We start from the raw sequence: 25,701 nt of genomic DNA, 5'->3' as shown, positions 1-25,701 counted from the left end.
GAGTAAGCACCGGAATAGAAGCCATCTAGTTTCTCTCTGTACTGCCTCTTGGCTGCTGTGATGGTTTTTCTTAGTCTATACTTTGCAGGCTTGTACTCCGTCTCAGGGTCTGTTCTAAATGCAAGAGAGTGGGCACGGAGCATGTGGCGTACCTGACTGTTTATCCAGAGTTTTTGGTTAGGGAACTTCCTGACTGGTGTTGTGGGCACGATGTTATCAATACAGGTGCTAATGTACCCAGTCACATACTCAGCATAGTCCTGATAGAAGAGTCCTCCACAGTGGCTGCAACCCTAAACACATCCCAGTCTGTCTGAGCGAAACAGTCCTGCAGGTTGCTCTTAGTCTCTGGGGTCCAGAGTTTAACTTGCTTAATAATAAGGTTTGTTTGTTTCAGCCTTTGTCTGTAGGCTGGGTACAGGAACAGAGAGATGTGGTCCAAGTGTCCGAAGTGTGGACGGGTGCAACCCTGTATTCACAGCGTATGTTGCTGTAAATATGATCCAGTGTGTTCTTCTCACAGATGGGAATATTCACATTGGTGGTATTTAGGAAGTATAGTTTGTAAATTGCACTGATTAAAGTCGGCAGCTGTGACAAAAACAGCATCGGGATGAACCGTCTCTGACACACTGATGATGTCATGGAGTTTGCCGGCGCTGCCGTGGAGTTAGCTCACGGGGATGTAAACAGCGCCAAAAACATAGCAGTGAATTCCCTCGGTAGATAACTGGGTCATCATTTCAGCAGTAAAACTCCCCATCTTGTGAACAGTGCTTATAAATAGGCTGTACATCTACACACCAAGAGCTGTTAATAAACACACCTTCCCTTTAGCCTTAAAGGAGGCTGCGTGCGATCTCCTTGGTGCACGGAGTGAATCTGTAGCTGAACGGCGCATTCTAGGACTTTGTCCAAAGCCATGTCTCAGTGAAAAATAGAGCGCAGCATTCTCTTATTTCCCACTGCACTGTAATCCTGGCACTTAGCTCATCCAGTTAGTTTTTCCAGAGACCGCACGCTGGTTAGCAAGATACTGGCTAGTGGTGGTGGGCTAGTGCAGGCTTTCAGCCTAGCATGGAGCCCTCCCTTCTTGCCTCGCTTGCATCGCTGTCTCCATAGCACTCTCCTGGGGTCAGCTTGCTCAGCTTGTTGGCTGCGAGCGAACAATGAATTGTAGCTCAGATGGTATAAAACTGGTAAACTCCAGGGGCTATGTGAGTTAGTAATGTCCAGCAATGCCTGTCTGCTGTATGATAGTAGTGCAAAGCATTTGTGGACTGTAGAGAAGGCGAAAAACAAAAACATAAAACAAAACCCAAAATGACATGGAGCAGAGCGAGCAAACACGTCTGCCATGGGCGCCATGATCTATGGTGTATGGTGTATACTGTATATATATATATATATACTCAGCAAAAAGAAACGTCCCTTTTCAGGACTGTGCATTTCAACGATAATGACGCCTAAGACAGCGCTACAGGGAGACAGGAAGGACAGCTGATCATCCTCGCAGTGGAAGAGCCGGATCTCAATCCCATTGAGCACGTCTGGGACCTGTTGGATCGCAGGGTGAGGGCTAGGGCCATTCCCCCCAGAAATGTCCAGGTGCCTTGGTGGAAGAGTGGGGTAACATCTCACAGCAAGAACTGACAAATCTGGTCCAGTCCATGAGGAGGAGATGCACTGCAGTACTTCAAGCAGATGGTGGCCACACCAGATACTGACTGGTACTTTTGATTTTGAGCCTCCCTTCATTCAGGGACACATTGTGAAACATTTTAGTTTATGTCTTATGGTGTTGACTCTTTTAGTGTTCATACAAATATTTACACATTAAGTTTACTGAAAGTAAAAACAGTTGAAAGTCAGAGGACGTTTCTTTTTTCTGAGCATATATATATATATAATATATATATATATATATATATATATATATATATATGGAGTACCCAAAAATAACCAGAATTTAAAAAAATATGAAAGGTGATCATAAGGAACAGTGAGTCTGCATTAAATTTTGTTTTCTCTTTGGGAAAACAGCCACTGTAACTGTAGTGATGCTTGAAACTGCTTTTAAAGATGAAGCTTTAAAGTAAAATACAGGTCTATGAGTGTTTTTTGCATTTCACATGAGGGGAAATGTGACTTGATCCTGCTAAATTCGACTTTTCTTGTTCCCACATCTGAAAAAGAACTCAATGGAAAGCTTTTTGTATCGTGGAGGAAGTCAAAGAAAAGTCGCTGCTGGCATTGGACAACGTTCCTCTTTAGCGATTCCAGAAATGCTTCCACCAGTGGGAAAACTATTAGGACAAGTGCATTCATTCACATGGAGAGTACAATGAAGGAGACTAAAGTTTCAGTAAGTAAAAATTATTAAAACATTTTTTATCAATTCTGGTTATTTTTGGGTACCCCCTTGTATATGTTTTTTGTGAGGGATAGAGACACCTAGAGATGTGTTAGTAAACATTTGCCATCAGTAAACAGTAAACACTAGCCAGCATTTTCATCATTGTAGGGTGGCAGCTAGTGGAAACGTTGCGATTTTGTAGACCCCAAAAAGGACAGAAAGACACTATTTGTATGCACAAGTTCAAAAAATACATTTGCAATGCACACACAGTAAAACATTGTCCTTCATGTGGCATGTAAATGCTATGAATCTGTGTTCAACTGGACTCATTACATTATTTCAGTTTAACACTGTGTAAACTTTGTCCTTTCAATTTGTTCATTTCAAAACAATAAACATCAATAGCTTTGGAAACCTTGTTTCTTTTATATTCGTTCAAGATTAATATGATATATTCCACTTATGTCTTGATTATTATTGTTTTCCAAAAAAAAAAATTATCTCAGGAATCAATTAGCACTTTCTTTGATTAATGTGATCTAGCAGAGGTACAGTAAATAGTAAATACTAAACATACTTGCTGCCTATATTTATTGTAAGTAAGGCAAAGTCAACATCTTTTAAGTAGTTTAAAATAAAATGGTTTTTATTGTTTTAAAATCCAATAATGTTAAGGGTCTACCAGACCTGTGAAGACCAGCTGGGTAACAAAACTACAAACACCACACAAGGGTTACATTCGAAAAGCTTTAACATATTTAGCAAGAAGCTTCCTTTGCAATTTGAACAGGACAAAAGTCAGACTCTGTCGGTAACACTATATGAGGGTGTTGTTCTTCCTCCAAGGAGTGCTTATTTCTGGCTGGAGTGAAGAATTCATTAAGGAAAATTTTGAAGGTATGCTTGATCCTTCTTCAATTATTGATGGGGAAGTTATGGTTATGAAAGTGGTCTGTATGGTAGGTAAAAGCAAGAACTGAGGATTATTCAGTCATTTTTTAGTTCCTTGTTGCCCCTGTGGTTACTGTGCATAAAATGGATTGGGGAGCTTCGCTTTGTGTAGACTATCATAAATTAAATGATGTTACAAGGAACAATGCTTATCCATTGCCAAGGACTGATGATGCATTAGACAGCATGGCTAGTGCCTAGTGGTTTAGTACATTTGATCTGTCTAGTGGATACTGGCAGGTTGAGGTGACCCCTAAAGATAAAACAAAAACTTCCTTTGTTACAAGACAACTATTGCTTAAATTTAATATTCTAACTTTAGGATTGATGAATGCACCAAGAACATTCCAAAGATTTATGGATTTGGTACTTGCAGATTTCCAGTGGGTCACTTGTTTGATCTATCTAGATAGTATTATAGTGTTTCAGAAAATGTTTAGTGGACATTTAAGTAGTTTGTGTGAGATTTTGTCTAAACAAGGCTAATTTAAAAGTGAAGCCCACTAATTGCATTTGTTTGTCATCCGTGTTCAGTATCTTAGATATATTATTTCATCTGAAGGGGTTATGGCTGATCCGAAGAAGGTGGAGGCAGTTAGAGCTTGGCCAGTACCTATGAGTCAAACAGAAGCAAGGAGTTTTTTAAGGCTATCCTCATAATTTTAATCAATTTATAAAAGGGTTTGCTGATATGGCAATGCCATTGCATTGATTCAAAGAGAAAGGAAAGACATTTCAATGCGATGAGTCCTGTCAGAAAGTTTTTTACAATTAAAGCTTAACCAAACTATTACACCTATATTGTCATATCCTGGCACAAAGAAGACTTTTATATTGGATACAGATACTAGTGATTCAGGAATAGGGGCTGTTGTATCTCAAAAGGACAATAGGTTAGAGAGGGTGGTAACTGAAGCCAGTCATGCTCTTATTAAAACAGAGTAGAAATATGCTTCTTCAAAGAAGGAACTGTTAAGTATGGTCACTTTTATTAATTATTTTAAACATCTCTTGGGAAAGAACTCATCTAAAGGACAGACCATAATTATTTGTTCTAGCTCCATAATTTCATTGTTTGGAGGGCAATTGTCTAAATTTCAGTATACAACTGTTCACTGACCAGGGCAGAAACAAGAAAATGCAGATAGACTGTCTAGATTACCAGTTTTTCCAGTGGAGTCAATCTCAATTGGATTTAATAAAGAGAGGGAGAAAGTAGTGTCTGTTTGTGCCGTAGACAATGGACCATTGTTGCAGATTCCTCTTCTAGCTGATCCTGTCAGATGTTCTGTGGAAGATCCTTGGGAGGAATGAGGGTGTTCTTGTGCTCCAGGGTTTTGTTGAGTTAATTTGGATCATGGAGTTGCTTCAACAGGAAAGGGTGGATGAGAACTTGGATCTTGTACCGGGGAATGATCCAGAAATGATACTGTTATTATAGCTAAAGGGAGAAAATGTACAGTTATCCCTGTCTTCTTAAGTTTGCCCAAGTGGCACCACTTTGGGTTTTGCCATCTAATTTTGGTTTGCAAGTGGTCATTCCTTAGCCTACGGTGCCTACTATTTTAGCTATGTTACATAATTTCTCAGTTGATGGCCATTTGGGGATTCAAAAACTGAATGTGATGGTGAAAGCTTGTTTCTATTGGCCAGGATTGTCAAGGGATATGGAAAAGTGCTGTAGAGAGCATGCCAATTGTGCATCACATAAATCCAGTTGATAAGCCTCCTGTGCCCCACTTTCCAGTTCAACTACCTCTTGTCCATATGAACAAATAGTCTTGGATATTTTGGGTGCCTTACCTGAAACTTCTCAAGGTTATAGATATATCCTTGTTGTTGAATTATTTTTCTAAGTGGACAGATGCACTGATATCAGACAAAGAATTTTACATTTCACCTTTTTAGTAGCTTTGCAGATTATTTAATATTCATAAGTCACTGAGATCCCCTTATAATCCACAATCAGAAGGACTAATTGAACGTTTAAACTGCCTTTTGTCAGTTGGACAGACCCCTTCAACAATAGCTGGAAGGATTCCTTTGTAGAGGGAAAAAGGTAGTGGGCTACTAGAAACTAATGAAACAGCTAGTTGGATTATTAATCAATCTGTTATGACTGTCTCAGTGCCTTCTGCTTCTCCTATTGTGGAAATGGCCTCAGCTCATTCTGTTGACATTGACATCACTGTTTCAGCTTTGGTAGCTGTTCCTGTTGTGGAAGCAGTCAGTGCTCAGTCTGTTCCCAGTGACAACACTGTCCCAGCTTTGATAGTTCTGACTGGGCCTGTTTTTGTTGCACAGCTGGCCTCACTTGGACTATTACTTCAGCAGTAGAGAAGGCCTTGACAGTCCCAGCTGCTGAGAGCGATTCTGATGTAATTCTGGTTTCTGCAGAGGCACTACCATTCCAACCCTTGGGGTCAAGGAAGCCACTGGTATGGATTAGTGACTATGTATCTTTTTAAGCAGACTTGAGTACATGTTTTTCTTCTTTAGAAAGGGGAATAGTGTAGTGAACTTGTTGAAGTGGCAGATATACTAATTAATTAATTTGAGTAATTACACTGCCCCTTGATGAAGGAGAATATTGCTGAGAGACCAGAACTCCTTATGTGAATCTGAAGGTGAGACAGGTGTCTAAAGTGATCTGGCTGAGCTGAGGCTTCCAGGCAGTTACGAGATTTTGGGACTGAGCAATTTTGTAATCACGGTTGTCCAACTGACCCTTTTAAATTACTTTGTGCTATGTTGGTCACAGATAAGACACCCCAGAGCTGATTGTAATACTTTATTCTTATTAATGAACTACTGTATATGTGAATTATTTTGTGTTCACTAAGTAGTAATTTAGTGGGGTTATATGGTTTTTGTACTCTATTTAGAGGATCCTTGTTGGTATAAGATACCCAAGTTCTTGTTAAAAAAAGTGTATTTTGAATGGATTTATTGCATTTGATTATTAAGGTGCATGAATTGTGAAGACTCAAACCAGACCCAACCAGTGATAAACAAAGGTGGTGGTAGCGAATGCTATTGTGAGGCAGCGAGCATCTACTCCTGTTAGGTAAATCCAGTAATTACAATATGTTTCACAATAGTTTATTAATTTCAGTATATAATACATATGTGTCACTACAATGTGTATACACTTCAGTACACAGTAAATGAGTGTCAGTCTGGAGTGCATGTGCAGTTAAAAATTACTTTTGTCCTAAATGGCACCTCATACACAAGTGATTGGACTTTATTGGTTATGCCTGTGTACTCATCCAGAAATTAGTCCCTTTATTAGTAAGTGTGGATGTGTGTGACCATGAGCAAGACGCCTCATCTAAGGTTGGCTTCTACCTGGATCACAGTAAAGCTGGGATGCGCACCTGCTTCCAGCGACTCTAATCTGGATAAGCAGTTAAGATCATGGATGGATAGTTGAACGTATAAATGCTACTGTGTGTAAATGTTCCTTTGGCAGGGCTATATGGTGCTGTGTTACAAAAAAATTAATCTCAGCATCATTTCAATTCACTTATTCAAATGCATGACACTACAATATAAAAATATTGCAACTCGTAGTTGACTAGTCAGATCAATGCACTCTCAAAAGCAAGAATTAATCGTGCATTTCTGTTTCTAAACTGTTTCGTAAATGGGATAAAAATGACAATAACAAGGGCCCCTTTTTGCATTGAGAGAGCAGCAGAAGATGCCTACTTAAGTTAAGTTAAAACAATGCTAACTTTTTTTAATAACAGGTACGATAAGTGCTATGGTAAAATCCAAGCCCTGATAAGCATCTACCTTAATAAAAGGACAAGTGTCAGTGCATCTGCATGCTTGTCCAGTTGCTGTGTCTCAGTTTATCCAACAGATGGTGCATCACAAACATTTGTAGTAATAAAATGAATTGTATTTGTCATTGCAACAGATGGCGGCGCAAACATTAACACTACTTTTATAAATCCCATACCAAATGGCATTTATCAAAGACATATACACTGAGTGACATTCCAAGAGAAGTAGCATCATAAACATTTGTAGTAATGCATTTTACTACTACAAAGTGTCATCTCCAGGCAGAGGAGTAGCTTCAGTGACAGACTTTTGTTACTGTCTTGCTCCACTGACAGACTGAGGAGATCGTTCCTCCCCACACTATGCGACTCTTCAATTCCACCCAGGGAGTAAATGCTAACATTATTCAAAGTTATTGTCTGTTTTACATGCATTTTATTACTCTTTAATTTAATATTGTTTTTTTTGTATCAGTATACTGCTGCTGGATTATGTGAATTTCCCTTGGGATTAATAAAGTATCTATCTATCTATCTATCTATCTATCTATCTATCTATCTATCTATCTATCTATCTATCTATCTATCTATCTATCTATCTATCTAGTATTTTATAAAAGTATTATACAATAAAATGTTAACAGCATAGGCGTCAAAAGTCTTACTTAATAAAAAGTCGCCATAATAACCAAAGCTCATTTACTTGTAATCTAGACTGCTGTGCAATGGTTAGCATTGCAGTTCATGCATCATAGTTCAAGTCCTTGGCCAATCACTGTGTGTACTTTATTCATTCTCATTGTCTGTGGGGGTTTTCTCCATGCACTCCAGTTTCCTTTATTTCCCTAAAAGATGCCTGTTAGGTGAATTGTCAATTCCAACTCCCAGCACTATGTGAGTCTCTGTGTGTCCTTCGATGAACTTGTGTCTCATCAAATATCAGTTGTTGCTTTGTTCGCTGTGACACCATTCAAAATTATGTGTGTTTAAAAAAGGGATTGGAAATGGATTGAAGGTAATCTGTTTTGTTGTTAGTTCTTCAATACAAATGTTGAGTTCTCTTTACATTTTCACTAGCACCTTCGCAGCTTTTGGGGCATCAAAAGCAAACCCATCACAAATTTCTTTTTCTCTCTTATAAATGTAGTGGACCATGAACTCATATCTACAGCCAGAGAAGTGAAGGAATGTGCTGCTTTCATAACATACACTTTATTAATTAATATGTTTATGCCCCATACTTAAAGTAGAATCCATGAAGTGCCCGAAAAAATTCGTAATCCAGGGCCACATTAAATTCCTTCGCACCTCTCCATCAGCATGTTTTGTTTTGCAAAAGTGTGGATCAGCACAAACAGCAAGCAGCCTGCCATCTCACCCTACCAACCTTCAAGACGGAGCTGAAGTCAGTCGCAAAATTCTCAGAGTTCAAGTGTATTTATCTGGGTGTGAGGTGCCTGCAGTTGTATAGTGTAAATAATATATTGTTATTTGGAATACATACATTTCATGTGTGTTCCATGTCTTCAACAATTTGTGTAAATGTGGGATGACAAGAAATGCGAGGCAGGAAATGCTGAACACATACCTAAAACCAAAACTTTTTCAATGTCAAATTAATAGTGACATGGAGTGTATAATTTTTGAAGACTTTAGTCTAAATATCAAATAAACACGTCCGCATTAATTCAAAAATATAACCTAAGAAAAAAAATCATTCAATTCACATGTTGCTGTCAATGAGCAAAAAAACCCAAACTCTAATGTCAATCGATAGAAACACACTTGAGCTACAAGAATTTTGCAACTGATTTCAGCTCCTTCTGTTGGATAGCAGGCTGCTTGTTGCTTGTGCTGATCGACACATTTATAAAACAAAAGTCACTAATAGAGAAGTGCAAAGGAATTTAAGGTGGCCCAGGATTACGAGTTTTTGTAGGCTTCAGGGATTGTAGTGTTAATACAAGTTTCAGGTAACTGAATCCAAATAAACACCACAAAATGCAGTGTGCTACCAAACATAAGCAGCCAAGAGTGCCAAAATAATGCTGCAGGGAATTATGGAAATAGGACATGGACCACAGAACTGGAGCCACTCAAACCTGAACTGTTTTAAGTATTTTGTGTGCTGTGTTGTTGTATCTTATACAATGAATGAAGCGAGATTTGCAACTCCAGGCCTGCGGATCATAAATCTAAATAGAACTGATTACACTGTATGAAACATTTTGTGAAATCAGAACCTTACATTTTTTTAAGCAATCTATGGCAATGGTGACTTAAATATATCAACTACGTTTGCAGTGCTAAACAACAGTCGACACTAACTATTTTCTGTTGAATGTACATATTGTATGAAAAATACTCAGAAAATGAAAAATACTGGAGTCATAGTATTGTAGAAAACAGATTTTGCAACATAGCTAAACCACTGTAGTTGAAAACATAAATGAGAGTGCTGTGATGTGAGATTTTGCATATACAGTGGAACCTCCGTTCACGACCATAATCCGTTCCAAAACTCTGGTCGTAAACTGATTTGGTCGTGAACCGACGCAATTTCCCCCATAGGATTGTATGTAAATACAATTAATCCGTTCCAGACCATACAAACTGTATGTAAATATATATATTTTTAAGTTTTTAAGCACAAATATAGTTAATTAAACCATAGAATGCACAGCGTAATAGTAAACCAAATGTAAAAACATTGAGTAACACTGAGAAAACCTTGAACAACAGAGAAAACTAACACTGCAATAGTTCGCTATAGCTACCAACCGCTGGCTAAAAACACTTTTTTAATGAGTTTTAAGCACAGGGTAAAAAATAACATCTGAAAAATCCGTAATTTAATAAACCACCAAGAAAAGTAACATCACAAAAATGCACACTATGAACCGATGGCTGTAAACAGAACTGAAAACAAAATCAAGCTCAGTGCATTCTTTAACTGCCTTCCTACCTTAATGCGTCCAGCTCTCTCTCTCGCGCTGCCTGTGTGTGTGTGTCTCTCTCTCGCGTTGCCTGTGTGTGTGTGTGCGTCTCTCTCGCGCTGCCTGTGTGTGTGCGCTCTCTCACGCTGCCTGTGTGTGTGTGTCTGTCTCTCTCGCGTTGCCTGTGTGTGTGTGTGTGTGTGTGTGTGTGCTCTCGCTCTCTCTCTTGCTCGCTGCACTGGAAATGCACAGGGAGAGACTGAACATGTACAAATCGAATGGGAAACTGGTTTGTCCATATACCGAGTGTGTGGTCGTGAACCGAGGCAAAAGTTTGGCGAACTTTTTGGTCGTAAACCGATTTGTATGCGTGTACGAGACGTTCGTGAACCAAGGTTCCACTGTAAGTTGATAAATATTTTGCATCTTTATTTGTAATTTAGGCAAACCAATGTTACATTAGTGAGAGGCATTTATGTTTACAACCCTCCCGCCCAACACCAGGAATTGGTCTCTTCGAATTTTACAACAGAGTTGGGGAAGTGCCTTAAACCAGTTTGGAAGTGTTTATCTGTTATAGTCTTTCAACCCCCATAGGAAAGCCAGGTTGCCTAACTGCCAAGCTTTACCTTAACATATGGTTTTGGGGGATGGCAGGTGTTAAGATGTTCTATTCCCCCATTGGTCTGAGGTATGGCTGTTTGGACCTGGCTTGTATCAGAAGCCTTTAAGTACCATGATGTCCTATTGGCTTTAGGGGTTGGACAGAACATCTATAAATTTCTTGCTTTACTCACTCTCTCTCTCTTACTAACACCTGATGAAGGAACATCTCTCTTTCTTAACAAACTGATCCATGAATTGAAACGACAACACAATGAAGAGCACTGCTCGGCAGCCATATTGAAACAGGAATGTGGCCTGTTCTGAAGAAAGCTGACCACAAACGATGCCTTAAATAGAGACATTATTAAGTAACTAACAAGTCTGTGTGCCGCCTGAAACTACACATCACCATTTAATCAGGTTGTATGGTTGCCAATATTCAAATGTACGTTGCATATTGTTATTATTTATGAATATTATCAATAATACATTATTTTATGTGTAACTTAACTCTTGCTTGTTTTTTGCTTCATCTAATTGCCTGAGGTTATAGATGTAGGAGGGAAGGTGGGGAGAAGTTATATACTATAATACCTTATAAACAGTGGTAAGTCTATTAGATTTGAGGCATTCTGATAAAGGCTACATATTAATAATACAAAAGGGGAAAAGTAGAGCAATATATTACTCTACCAGACATAACAGAGAGAAACAGAACAACTTAGGCTGTTGTGTTTCAGTTGACTTTTTCAACCAAACGCTAAAACAAATACTAACAAAAGTTGTGAAATAGGGTGGGAAAGACTGGGACCAGCTTAAACCCTTGGTCTTTTTTGCTTAACAGGAGGTGCCTGAGACCTCCACAGGTTTTTTCCTTTTGAATTACTATATGGGATATAACCTCATGGACTCCTCGACATCCTTGAAAAGGTCTGGGAATCAGAAACCCTGGCTTATATTAGTGTTATTGAATATATTGTGCAAAAGATTAACAAAGGTGTGGCCCCTCATGAAGCATAAGCAGAGAGTGCAAACCAGGCTGTTCAACCAGGGAGCGATATTACAGTAGTTTAATTCTGGTGATCGAGTAATGGTGTTAATTCCAACCACTTACTCTAAATTGTTAATTTATTATTATTAATTATTATTAATTATAATTTATTAATATAACCATGTCAAAATTATTTAACCCCTATATATATTATTGCTGTTTTTAAAACCATTTGTCAGACCTATAAGCAGCAGGCGGCGTTGCACAACAAAGAAGTCATGCTAATGACACAGATGAAGAGACACAATGTCAAAACAAAGCAAATGCCACGGCTCAATAATGTTCAAGTGAAAGGCATCAAGCAATGAAGGATAAAGCTTTTCACTATTAACATTGTCTATCTGGAGGTATTTTCTTGAGTCAAAGATTAATAGGATTCATATGCAAGTGATATGGCTAAGATATGGCATCTCCAGTGTCTTTTACAAAAGCCAGTAGGGAAAGCAAGCACAGCTGGGTCCATGTCCTCTGCCCTGGGTAATCCTTAAGAATTAGCTGTTGCCTGTCCAAGTTCATAAATATAGTAAAACTGGTAGGGAGTGTTTGGGTTGTTTTTTGTCCCGAGGATCACAGGCAGCTAATAATTTTCATAATGATCCACACACACGAGAGGAACCACCCCAAAGAAATTGTGAATGCACTCTGAAGATTAGCCACTGCTTTACTCCACACAATCAGTTGTTAATACAGACTTGAGCAATAAATTGACATGGACTTGGACCATTACAGTGGTAAAAGCTACAGAAAAACAAATACCCAGCAGTGTTCTCCCTAGTGTTGAGCGCCCAGCTAATTTAGGTGAGCGCCGGCTGTTATCTCGTATGACATTGCGAGATGAGAGCCACAGATCTACAGGCACAGGCAGATCTAATATTCTGCAAAGATGGTATGGGACAAGCATGTGGGTGGGCAAATATTTTAGAAGCAGGATCGCAAGTGGTGAGGGGAGAGGCGGGGGTGGGATGTTGCCGATAACTGGATGATGAACAAGCTAATATCGGGATGAGGTGGTGCGGAGTTCACAAGCCAAGAGTATGGGGAGGTGGGTGGGCGAGTGGGGGCTGTACATGCTAATAGCGGGGGTGGAGCAGCTTAATACAGTAGCAAGGAGTATGGGGAGATGGGCTGAGAGAGGAGGCTGTACATGCTAATAGCGGGGGTGGAGCAGCAGTTCACAAGAAAAGAGGATGTGGAGCTGGGCGGGCGAGAGGAGGACTGTTGTGATATGTTAATAGAAGGTGTTACAAACCTATAACACCTTCTATTAGCATTCAGGATTACACGTGTATGCAGAGTCAGTGTAAATAATAAAATAAAAAAGACTAGTGGAACCAGCTTGTCAGATATCAGAAAAAGGGCACCAGGAAGTGACGTATCTGTTCTCAGTGTCAGTGCAGTCTGTAGTGCTGCTAAGCGTATAGCTGCTCTCTTCTTGTTCAGTATATAGCAAACCAATATATATACAGTTGTTTAAACATTAGGTGTGTTCTGTCTGCAAAAATCCTTGTAGCACTCGCTGGGGTTCCTGTTAAAGTGACTCCCTCTACCGTTTTATATTTGCTCAAATTTGAACCTCGTCCATGTTGAAAAAGTGTGCAGAAACCCTTGCAGCACACACTGTGTCCTGAGCAAAAGTTTTGTCACTGAATTGCTGAGGGTTTTGTTAAAGTGACCCATCTGCAATTCTTTTTTGTTCATATCTTGCCCTGCCATAGTGCATTGAATATCCAACAGGTTCCCACTTTCCCACTCAAAAGTCTTATTCTTATTCATAGGTATTTTTAATTTTTCCAAACATTTTCCAACATGAGTAAAAAAGTGTTCAGAAAACAACACTGCTCAGTTATGTCAGAAAAGAGATGCCACAAACTAATGAAGGTGCAGTGTCAATTCCTGATGGGGCAATTTCAGACAAAGACATTGCAGAAGCTGGTCCATCAGGGAAATCTCTTCAGCACACACTCTGTCAATTGATAAATCTAAGCTACTTAAGAAACATAATCTCGACCCCTCAGCTCTTGAAAATTTTAGACCCATCTCTAACCTGCCTTTCTTAAGTAAAGTTCTGGAGAAGGCAGTCATTATGCAGTTAAATGACCACCTAAATAAACATGCTATTCTTGATAAATTTCAGTCAGGTTTTAGAACAAATCACAGCATAGAAACTGCACTCATTAAAGTAGTAAATGACTTGCGGGTAAATGCAGACAGAGGCCATTTATCTGTTCTCATCCTCTTAGATCTGAGTGCTGCATTTGACACCATTGATCACAACATTCTTAGAAATCGCCTTAGTCAATGGGTGGGCCTCTCTGGCAGTGTCTTAAATTGGTTTGAATCCTACCTGACTGGGAGAAAATTTTTGTTAGTTGGGAATTACAACTCAAGACACATGATATCCGATATGGTGTTCCACAAGGCTCTATCCTGGGTCCGCTGTTATTCTCAATCTACATGCTTCCGTTAGGTCAGATTATCTCAGGTTACAACGTGAGTTACCACAGCTATGCTGATGACACACAGCTGTACTTATCAATAGCTCCTGATGACCCTGATTTTATTAATTCACTAACAGAATGTCTGACTAGTATCTCAGAATGGATGAATAGTAATTTTCTCAAGTTAAATAAAGAGAAAACTGAAATTTTAGTGATCAGCAATAATGGATACAATGAGGCTATTAGAAATAAACTGGATACATTAGGATTAAAAGTCAAGACGGAGGTAAAAAGCTTAGGGGTGATTGTTGACTGTAATCTGAATTTTAAATCGCATATTAATCAGATCACTAAGACAGCATTTTTCACTTAAGAAACATAAGTAAAGTTAGACCTCTTATATCACTGAAAGATGCTGAGAAATTAGTTCACGCGTTTGTTTTCAGTCGACTAGATTACTGTAATGCACTCCTCTCAGGACTACCCAAAAAAGATATAAATCGTTTGCAACTAGTGCAGAATGCAGCTGCTAGAATCCTAACTAGGAAAAGAAAATCCGAACACATTTCTCCAGTTTTAATGTCACTACACTGGTTACCTGTGTCATTCAGGATTGACTTTAAAATTCTGCTTATGGTTTATAAAGCCTTAAATAATCTCCCCATCTTATATATCGGAATGTCTGACACCTTATATTCCAAATCGTAACCTCAGATCCTCAAATGAGTGTCTCCTTAGAATTCCAAGAACAAAACTTAAAAGAAGTGGTGAGGCGGCCTTCTGCTGCTATGCACCTAAAATCTGGAATATCCTGCCAATAGGAATTCACCAGGCTGATACATTAGAGCAGTTTAAAACACTGCTGAAAACACATTACTTTAACATGGCCTTTTATAACTTAATTTAACTTAATCCTGATACTCTATATGTTCAATTCATCATAATAACTATTCATGGTGGCTCTAAAATCCGTACTGACCCCTACTCTCTTTTCTGTTTCTTTTGCGGTTTCTTTGTGGTGGTGGCCTGCGCCACCACCACCTACTCAAAGCTTCATGATGCTCCAACAATGATGGACGGATTAAAAGGCAGAAGTCTACTTGACCATCATCATTATCATCAAGCCCTTCCGTGAGAATCCTAAATCCAAAGAGGACTGTTTCATTTATATTAGGTAGATTGCCCAGAGGGACTGGGCGGTCTCATGGTCTGGACTCCCTACAGATTTTATTTTTCTCCAGCCGTCTGGAGTTTTTGTTTTTCTGTCCCCTGGCCATTGAACCTTACTCTTATTCGATGTTAATGTTGATTTATTTTGTTTTAAAATTGTGTCTTTCATTTTTCTATTCTTTAATATGTAAAGCACTTTGAGCTACTGTTTGTATGAAAATGTGCTATATAAATAAATGTTGTTGTTGTTTTTGTTGTTGTTGTTGCTAAGCACCGCTTATCCGGCATGAACAAACAATGGTTTAAAGATTTTGATTGGCTAATGATCAAAGAAAATGGTATGTTGTGCTCATTGTGCATGAAATATTCAAACAAACACCCCCCCACCCCAAGGAGGGAGTTGCCTTGGGTAAACTTGCCATGCACAAGAATTCGAAAAGAAAGCTTGCTGGACCATGAAAAAGTAAAACGCACATTAAGTCTCCTGCTGACCTTTTAGGAAAGTGTGTACTAGAGCAAACTGGAATCAGTCAAATTGAAAAATCTGTATCTGTGTTAAATAACTTACAGAGATGCCTTTGTGGATCCATGTATTGGTTGGCAAAAATGAGTTGCCACATACTACGTTGTTTGAAAAGCTGTTGGAACACTGTAAAGAAATGGGTTGTTCCTTTTACAACATCTCAATGTTGGTAAAGATGCACATTACACCTCTGAAAGAATAATGTAAGAGCTGCTGGATGTCTTTGCATCATAAATAAAGTCTAACATACTGAAAAATATACACGCTGAAATTTTTTTTCAGTATTCTGTGTGATGAAACCACAGACATCTCAGTTGTAAAACAATTAATTATTTACATTAAATATGTTTGCCAGGTCACTAAAGAGGTCAGAATTAGGTTTGTATCAACCCGCAATATGATTGATGGCAAAGCAGAGATTATAACCAACACACTGAGTGAGACTATGGACACTCTAGGCTTGAAAACTGCTAATCTGGTTGGACTAGGGTCAGATGGAGTGGCTGTTATTATTGGGAAACAGAAAGATGTGGCAAAACTGCTTAAAGATAAAACATCTGGACTCTTGGTCAACTGCCACTGTGTAAACCACTGATTGGCCCTTGCAAGTGCCTAAGCAGCAGCTGCTGTACCTTATTTAACAAAACTGAACGACATCTTAAGGCAGCTGTTCTATTTCTTCCAATATTCTTCAGTTAGTATGGTTGGTTTAACGGAAATCCAAAATATTCTGAACATTCCCCAAATTAAGCTGAAAATGACCAATGACACTAGATTACAGTCACTATGACAGAGTATGATGAGTGTCATAGCTGCACTGGAAAGAGAGGCCACTGAATGAAATGACATCACAGATGAAGGATTAAGCAGATGTATTAAAATGTACAATTTTGTTTCCTCTCTGATGATGCTTTCAGACATATTTCCTTTGTAGCCCAACTTAACTAAGGTTTGGCAAAGGTAAGATGTCAGTCTTACCGAAATTGAGTCAATTTTGCTTGCCACAAAATTGTCCATTATGGAGTTGAAAGACACTCCTGGGAGATATTTTCAAAGGCTTCATCATTGTCAGGCAGAAGAATGGTCAGATCTCTGCATTGTTTATATACAGAGTGCTGTAATGTCATTCAAAACTGCAATATTTGATATTGAGTTGTCAAGCACCTAGATGCAAAATTCCCTGACTTGCCAATTATTTCCAGCTTTTCAAACGTTTCCAATGCAGAAACTCACGATTCAAGTGAGTCTGCTGAAATTCTTTCGATCATTACTCCAAAATGGTGGCCCTCCAGTTTTAAAATATGAATGTTGCAGGCAAGAATGGACAGTTGCATCAAAAATGATCAGAAGTCAATCATACAAAGACTTCAGTTCAAAACAGATTTTACTAAAATGGCAATGACATCAGAGCTCAAAGAGTTGTTTCCAAATTTAGCCAAACTAGCTCATATTGGGCTTGTGATCCCAGTGAGCACAGCTGAATGTGAAAGGGGTTTTCTGCCCTTAAAAGGATCAAGACATGTTTGAGAAATCGCATGAATCAAAGTTATCAGAGGCTACTTTTTCATGTCACCTGGCTGGAAAAAATTTCTTGGGAGAACACTGCCCAGTACTGGCTAAGTTAGCTAAAAATTATTTATCATTCCCAACCACTACTGTCCTTTGCAATGTTGGGGGTCACACATTAAAAGTTACATGCATTATGTAGATGGATTACTTTTTAAAGAAATGAGTAACTTAATAAAATAATTATTTTATTGAAGGAAAAATACCAGCTGTGCTTTAAACAACCAAAAAAAAAAGACAAGCATTATTGCTTTACTACAGAAACATATTTCCACCATATAATAATAATAATAATTGTAATAATAACTGTATTATTTCACAGAAGTACTGCCTTTTTTACCAAAGGAATTGCCTGCTGGGCCTGTAGCGTCATGCACATGTGCTCTGGTCATCTGGTGATATCCTACATTTACTGAGGGTTAAGTTTAATCAGCCCAGTTTAGGGTCACAGGGAGCCAGTGATCATCTAAGCAGAACTGGGTGAAAGGCAAGAAGCAAAAGAGTTGGACAGTACGCAGCTTCTTTGCAGGTATCAATCACATAGCTAATCAGAAATGAGTGTGCTACATGCAATCCCATAACAGAAATCTATTAATAATTTACCAATTTTCTTTTTAATCCTGTTGTTTGCTTTAGATAAGTTGAAACAGTGAGATCAGGAGATTCTGCGGCTAGTGTTCACACTGAAAATTTTCAGGGACTAGAGTCAGGGATGTTAAAAGGGGATGAATGTTAATTACTTTACAGCACATGAAGGACTATACATATTTTCTTAATTCAGAAGTAGTTGACTGCTTCATTTTAGAAAATAAACTATATTGGAGTTTATGTTCTACTGTTCCCAATGCTAGAACTGACAATGTAATAAATATCAAAGGCTTAAAATAAGGAGCACTGAAAGCTGTATAATGAAATGAATAGTATTGAATCCTGCTATGTTATCATCTTCATTGGGAATAGAATTGTAATGAATGCTGCAATATTATTTTTTCTCTTTGTTCAAAGAAAAAGATTTATTTTGATTACAAGTGTGGGTTTTATATCTCTACTAGAAGGAAAAGTAAAGCAAAAATAACACACTGTCTGTAACTCATTACATTTTATAATAAGTAAATATATCTCAGATTTAGTTAGTCTTTTGTTTGTAATAAGTAATGTAGCTAAGTTAATTTTAAAAGTTACACTGGAGAATTAGTGTAATGCAGATAGAGTCTATTGTTTGACTTTCAGCTTAACCTTTTCCTCTACATAACCTTACATGTACACAGCACCATACGGTTTCTATTGTTAAATAACACTAGAACACCCAAAATGAGCAGTGATACCCTCTGACAATGTAATTATCTGACAAAATACAGCAATATAGATTTAAATGCAAAGTAAGGTGAGAGCTTCATAACCACTCGCTGTTTAGAAAAATGTTTTGGCTATGAAGTGAGTAAACAACAACACCTCAAATTTAGAATCAAACAACTTTGACAAGAAAAAGAACATGCTGTAATATCACAGACAGAAGACAGACTGCAGAAGTTTATCTTCAACAGCACACTGCATGTCAGGTAGCAGCACTCAGCACCATTCTGCAATGTGTTTTCTTAGTTAACATGAGGTCAGCAAACAAATAAAAAGTGATTTTCAACATGCAAACCTGTCCTTTTCTTATTTGGACTCTTTGCTTTTTGAAACAAGAGCATCAGACTGCTGGCTACTATTCCATGCAGCTGAAAAAGCCCACATAGGCTATTTTTTCAAAGTTAGCATAGTCCTCCCTAGTAGTGGATATTAAGATGCAACATAGTGTCTTGTGAATAATGTACTCCTACAATTGCTTTCCTTTCTTTCTTTTTTTCCAATTTACTGTGGCTACCTTTAAGAGGAGAATTGTTATACCTTTTTCTGGTGTTTACTGTACAGCCTTAAGTGGGAAAATCTTTAACTGAAAGTGCAAATGTGAAAAAACAAAAACGAATGGTCTTTATTTTGATACTAGGTGATTACATTCAAGCCCCATTGCTAACCTGGAAAGTTAATATTGCACATGCACAAACAAACACCCAAAGGCTCATAGAACACCACAGGGCCAATTGATCTAGTCCCTCTTCTGGAAACAGGTGTGCAGCTCTTAAATCAAAGAAAATTTCACATATTACTAAAATCAGTATTTTCCAAATAGATAATTACATTGGCCATATGATAGAAAACTGAAAAAAATGCTTTAGAGGACAAAGTTGAGAATTGTTATAAACATTTTAATGATAAATTAAATTATTGAAGGAAGCTTATTATTTTGAACACCTAAAGAGGCAGCGTCCCACTAATTCTTAACACAGAAATGCCACTGATGTAAAATAGCCTACCTTAAATATCTGAAGTTCATTATGAGGTAACAAAAATTTATATTTTTGCACTGTTATTATTACTGTTACAATTATGATATTTTAAGAGTAATAGGACCTGCCAAACAGATAATATTATGTTCAAGGGGTCCATTTTGAGATTTATTATTAATTGCTGAGCATTAGTTAAGTAAAGACATTGGTCTGTAAAAAAAAATCACTCTCGTCTAAAATGTTAGGTGGTCTTTATAGATTTCATTGTGCTAAATTCCAAATCTGCCAAAAGAATTGCTCAACCATATCCAGTTTTTCAGAATTGAATGTTTACAATGAGAAAACACCGTTTTAGAGAAATAATTAACATACTTTTAAAATTAATGAACTACACTTGAAAAATTATCAATTACAGATATAATTGTATTAAATATAATATGCCAACTCTACAAACAAAATAAAGATGGTAGTCTTTTTTCACAAGTGGTGAACGCAACTTTCACTGTACTATCAAAGTGAATTCCTCACAAACACAGCAAAAAATGTTTACTTTGTTCAAGCAAGCATGGAACATATTTACTTCCACAACAGCAAGAATTTAAAAAGAAAATAACCTTCACTGTCAGACAACTGAGGTGATGCTGAACCTTGAGAGTGAATAGTAGGGTTTAGTTCACTAGCAGAATTACCCTCCACTTCCTTTTATATTCTATTTACTCCTTTCAAACATTTGTCAAAACAGCAGCTTTTTGTCTCAGTAAACAAATGGTGTGTATATTCTTTTACCATTTGCTTATGTGTTACCTGGTCAAGACAATGAATTGATCAACCTGACCTTGTATATTTCTGCAAAAAATCATTTAAACAATAACCTTATAGCTTTTGGACAATAAAAGGTATATTGCTAACCTTCTAAATATAAAGTAACTTCCCATAGCTCTTTTGAAGAAATAATAAGAGAGATAAAATATTGATTGAGAGAAAAAACTGTGTAGCAAATACTTGATTTTGGGTTATTTCCACCTCAAATAATGTTAAGAATGAGAAAGACTACATTTTTCAACTCAAAATATACTCTGAATAATATTCTGACCATGGAAATATTTACACCATAAAACAAACTTAACTTATTTTTGAAAAATCAACAAATGGATTCAGGAAACCAGATTTTTTGTCCAGACCAGTGACATTAATAACCAAAGGGAACTTTGAAATGTAAGGCAAAACATTGATATCTCTTAGGTTCAGAGGTTGTGAAATTTTTTTCCCAAAACCTGTTAAAGCCAAAAATTACTTTAATTAAAAATTTTCAAAATGCTATACATTGAACTGCATTTACAATTTTTTGTTGTGACACTATTTATATAAATATTTTTATGACATACTGAGCCTTGAAATGTCCAGGTGCTTATCAAGGCACCTTTGAACAAAGTAGAACATTTTCAAACTTGAATAATTTATCTGCCTTTTTCTTTCTGAATTCTGTGTGACACCTTTTCTTTTTGAAGTTAGTGTGAATGATGCATTTGTCCCTAAATAATTAATTTTATCCCATCACAGTAAATATTTAACCCAACATATTCTCATTTATGTAATAGTAAAAACACAGTTCATTCTTTAGAATTCTGGAAAATTCAGAGGTATATATTAGATTTAAACAAAGTTAGGTTTAAAAATTCCATTATGCAATAAATAGTTATACTGCAGCTAACACCATGCTACACTGAAAACACCATAAGGCTATCATCTGCAAAAAAAAGTACTCTGTTGTTCCATCCATCCATCCATTATCTGTTGTTCATTATGTAAAAATGTCATCAAACAAAGCATAAAAAGCACATATTAATCTTAGTTTTAAATTACATCATTTAACAAAACAACCACATTTGCTTAAAAGAAAATATTGCTTTTTCAAATAAGTCAAAGCTTTAGCGTTAGCTAAAGGCTGAGGTTTCATGAGTTCCACGTACAAGATACTTGTAAGCTGATTTTAGCGTTTCTAAAATACATTATGCAGGTTTGAAATACCACAATTATGCTGATAACGCTAAATGTAATAGGAACTTTAGGTTAATTTATCTAACTTTACATGTGGGATTAGTCTCAAAGCTCATTCTTCATTAGTTGCAAGGCCCACCTGAATTGCCCAAGATGAGGTCGTAGTAGAGTTTAGCGTTGTGTTTGCAGTAGCCATCCAAGTTAGACTTCTCCCCTGCCAGCTCACTGGGGTCATTGTTAAGTCGCTCCGCGTTCTTCACTCCGAGCTCAGTGTACCCGATAAACTTATTCAAGGTGCTGTTGTATCGAAGGAACTCCAGTTTGTTAAAGATGTAGCGGTCAATAAATTCAGTTCCTTCAAGGCTAGGTGAATTGTACCTACATTCTGTCAGTATTTGGTACTGATAACTTCCTGGAAAGAAAAACAACTTGTATTAACTAAGTGTGTCACTTCAGATCTCTTCAAGACTTAACATTAAAGATGCAAATTAATGTATATTCAAGAAATGTTTAATGGTCAAAGACGTCGAGAATCATTAATCTAATAATTAAAGAAACAAAACTGAAAAGAGTGTCAAATATATTATTTCCCAAGTGTCTTTAATGTACAGTATACTGTATAATAATCTTGTCTACATAATCTTTTCTACAAAATCTGTTATTAAAGGTACCTTCCCTGTATTTTCCTTTCAACGTATTATGAAGTGTCGAGGCAAAGTTAATGTGCATGGGTATACCTTACAAAGAGGGTATGGGGTTCAGAAAATTGAATAAATTTGGGTAAATCAGGTTTTACTTCGCCATAAATTATCTAGAATGAAAATCTTTAGAATATAAATTACGTAACATAAGCGTTTTAAACAGTACATGTTACAAAGAAAACATGTTAAATTATAAGTACATTTTAAAAATAAAAGTTCCAGAGCAGTTCTTCTGAGCGATGCCATAGGAGAATTTGTTTTGGTTCCTAAAAGATCCATCCACATGAAGGTTCATGAATATATGCTTAACAGATTTGTGAAATACCAATGGGTTCCTGATATTAAAAGGACTCGCTGCATATATTAACAAAGGTTAATGCAGGTTTTTTTTTTATCTGCTAGTGTGCTGCTAGGGAATCTACCATACATTAAAAATTTCAGTTATTTTCTTCATATTAGGGAATTTTTCGAAGCACAAAGGACCTCATATGCAAAGAACCCTCCCAACAATGAAACTGTGCTTTGTGAAGCAATAGGTTTACAAGGAATCACAAAACCCAGTAAAGAACCATAAAATGTCTTAAACGAACTACTATTTTTTAAAATGTAGGCTATTTCATAATGCACTTTAAAAGTTTACTACAATGTGAACTCTTTTCTTAATTATTTATACCCACTCACAAATGAAAACGAAATCATCCTCTTGAAAATAATTTGCGAGCAAATGTTTGAACTTACCGACTCCAACCGCAGTCAGTAACAGGAAAACTGCAAGAAACCGAATTATACTAAACTGCAATGATAAAAGCTCCATAGCAAAACCGTCGTCTACAAAATGAAGCTGAAGCAAAAACTGCAACTATAATGAACAAACTGCCAATGCAAAGCTGCGGGTCGGGAACCAAAGTTAAAACCTCCAACTAACTCTTGCGTAGTTCACATGTCATTTGTTGCGAGGCAAACGTCAATTTAAATAATCACTACGGTTTACCAAGCAGGGTGTGTGGTTTTATTTGGAGTTCCTTGTTTCAAACAGTGAATTTGGTCCCTCAGCTCTTTTTCACTGATTATTTCAAACAGGTAAAATACACAAATCTGTATCTAAAAGCTTCTTTCAATGAGGACAAAAAAGTAGAACATTAATGTATGTTATGAAGTACGGTAAAAGTGAAGCATTCATGCTCCACGTAAACAGATTAAAAAAAAACTGCTGAGCAAACCTCCAAACCTATTAAATATGTTCAGTGTTGTTGGACGGAACCTGCAGGTGACGACCTTTAAAATTACCTTTTTTTGTCTTTATTTTTAATTCTAACCCAGTAAAACTACACAAAAATTCACTATAGAACACTGACAATATATTCTAGCAAATAATTTACTCTAAAATGTAATAATTAATCATGTAATAACTTAATACAACCAATTCCGAACCACTGTCAGGACATTGCACGTCCTCACCCTGTTGGTAAGGTTTTCCTGTGGGTGCTCCAGTTTTCCTGCCACATTCCCAAAGACTTGTGGAGGTTAAGATAATCAAGACTCTAAACTGGCCAAGTATTAAGGAGGGTGATATGAGTGGGCCCTGCTATAAACTGGCACTCTCCCCTTGTACCCTACCCAGTACTGTGGAGACAGACTGCAGAGCAGTGTAACCCAGAGTTGTATTAAGCAGGTTTGAGAATATTTTACACTTCTCAGTATCTTTGTGCTTTTTCTGTCAAAGCATAATTATTTTCAAACACACAGAAAAACTAATTTTGACTATCCACTAAAAATTTGAAATTTATGAATATTCATTTGTAATTCTGACTCAGTGTTGTATACATTATTTGATATTGATGTTGAGATATCTTTAATTACTGTGCTTTGGCAGCATTACTGTTTGACAAATTAAGTGTGTAATAATAGTAATAAATAATCTTCTCAGCTGGGCGAGTACAGTGTCAAAATAAACATCAACTAGAAATACAAATTGGGTGACACTGACCTCCAGGAGGTAATCTCTGAAAAAGATGTGGGGGGTTTTGTTGATGCAACATTTCTGTTTCCTATTGTCACACATGTGCTCATGGGAGGCAGCTAAAGTGCTTGAATGAGGGTAGTTCCAAGCCAGACCGGGATGTAGTAGAGTGTACTGACTCTTTTTCTTGCTTTTGAACAGACCCTTCATGGGAAATTCCACCTGGCATTGATGACATCAACTCTGGTTTCGACACCCTTTGACGTCATTCCCAGGTCTGAGCCTATGGATGAAGACCCCTTTGGTTCCGGCCCCTCTGATGTCATTTCCTATATTGGCCTTTAAAAGCCACCAGCTTTTCCCCTATCCCCTCAGTTCTATTCTGGATTCCAATCTGTACACATCAGTACAAACCTTTAAATCATTTTGCAGCCAGGAAATAATATATGGGTGGCTGCCCCAAACCTTACTGTGGCTTCTTTGATTTTTCTGACACTATACAATATAAACAGTCAATTAAAAAAATACAACAAAATGTTAGGTTATATTACAAACTCTGTTGAACATAATCAAGTGATGATATACTACTGAGACTATATTTGGAATTATGTATAGAGTTCTGATCACCACATTAAAAATGGAATTGCAGCTCCAGAAGTGTGTAGTAAACACCAAGTGTATTAAAGTATATACTGTATCCTACTCTGATATTCAAAGGCAAATATTTTTAGTTTCAAGCAGAGTAAACTATGTATGGACCCTACCCAAGCAATTCAAATGTTAAACAGGAGTGTTAACTTTGATGCTAAATAATTTTTTAAGTAAAATGATTAATCATGTACTCAGGGACATTGGTGGAAGATAAGGAGAAGTGAATTTTAGGTCAGAAACTTGTAAGCTTTAATTTGTGCAATTAGTCATGGGAATCCGGAGCATAATATAGAGTTACTGTATTTAGCTGAGACAAAATGTAGACAGCCCCAAATAATTTCTGCATGGCCTTTTATAACTTCACTTTAACTTAATACCGATACTCTGTATGCTCAATTCTTCATAATAACTATTCATGGTGACTCTAAAATCCGTACTGACCCCTACTCTCTTCTGTTTCTTTTTCCGGTTTTTTGTGGTGGCGGCCTGCGCCACCACCACCTACTCAAAGCATCATGATGCACCAACATTGATGGACTGAAAGCCAGAAGTCTACGTGACCATCATCATCAGGTCCTTCGATGAAAACCCTAAATACAAAGAGGACTGTTTGATTTATGTTAGGTAGATTGCCCAGAGGGACTGGGCGGTCTCTTGGTCTGGAACC

At 37.3% G+C, this 25,701-nt stretch overlaps 1 protein-coding gene across 1 annotated transcript; it reads right to left on the bottom strand.

Moving 5' to 3' along the window:
* Positions 1–3,822: 3,822 nt before the first annotated feature.
* Positions 3,823–23,325, bottom strand: LOC120521316 (H-2 class II histocompatibility antigen, A beta chain-like). Its single transcript, XM_039743024.1, has 3 exons — positions 23,162–23,325; positions 21,862–22,134; positions 3,823–3,923 (listed from the first exon to the last, which is right to left on the bottom strand). The coding sequence occupies exons 1-3, from the start codon at positions 23,235–23,237 to the stop codon at positions 3,841–3,843; spliced, it is 432 nt and encodes a 143-aa protein (XP_039598958.1). The 5' UTR covers positions 23,238–23,325; the 3' UTR covers positions 3,823–3,840.
* Positions 23,326–25,701: the final 2,376 nt, after the last annotated feature.

This window comes from Polypterus senegalus, unplaced genomic scaffold, assembly GCF_016835505.1.
Source record: "Polypterus senegalus isolate Bchr_013 unplaced genomic scaffold, ASM1683550v1 scaffold_642, whole genome shotgun sequence".
Lineage (NCBI taxonomy): Eukaryota > Metazoa > Chordata > Cladistia > Polypteriformes > Polypteridae > Polypterus > Polypterus senegalus.
The sequence above is the reverse complement of the archived record's forward strand: the minus strand, read 5'-3'. Positions and strand labels throughout refer to the sequence as shown.

Coding starts and splice junctions, on each gene's coding strand:
- LOC120521316 (XM_039743024.1), bottom strand. CDS start 23,237: ATGGAGCTTTTATCATTGCAGTTTAGTATAATTCGGTTTCTTGCAGTT. Junction 22,135..23,161: donor ACTGACTGCGGTTGGAGTCG/GTAAGTTCAAAC, acceptor TTTTCTTTCCAG/GAAGTTATCAGTACCAAATA. Junction 3,924..21,861: donor CCTCATCTTGGGCAATTCAG/GTGGGCCTTGCA, acceptor TTTGACTCATAG/GTACTGGCCAAGCTCTAACT.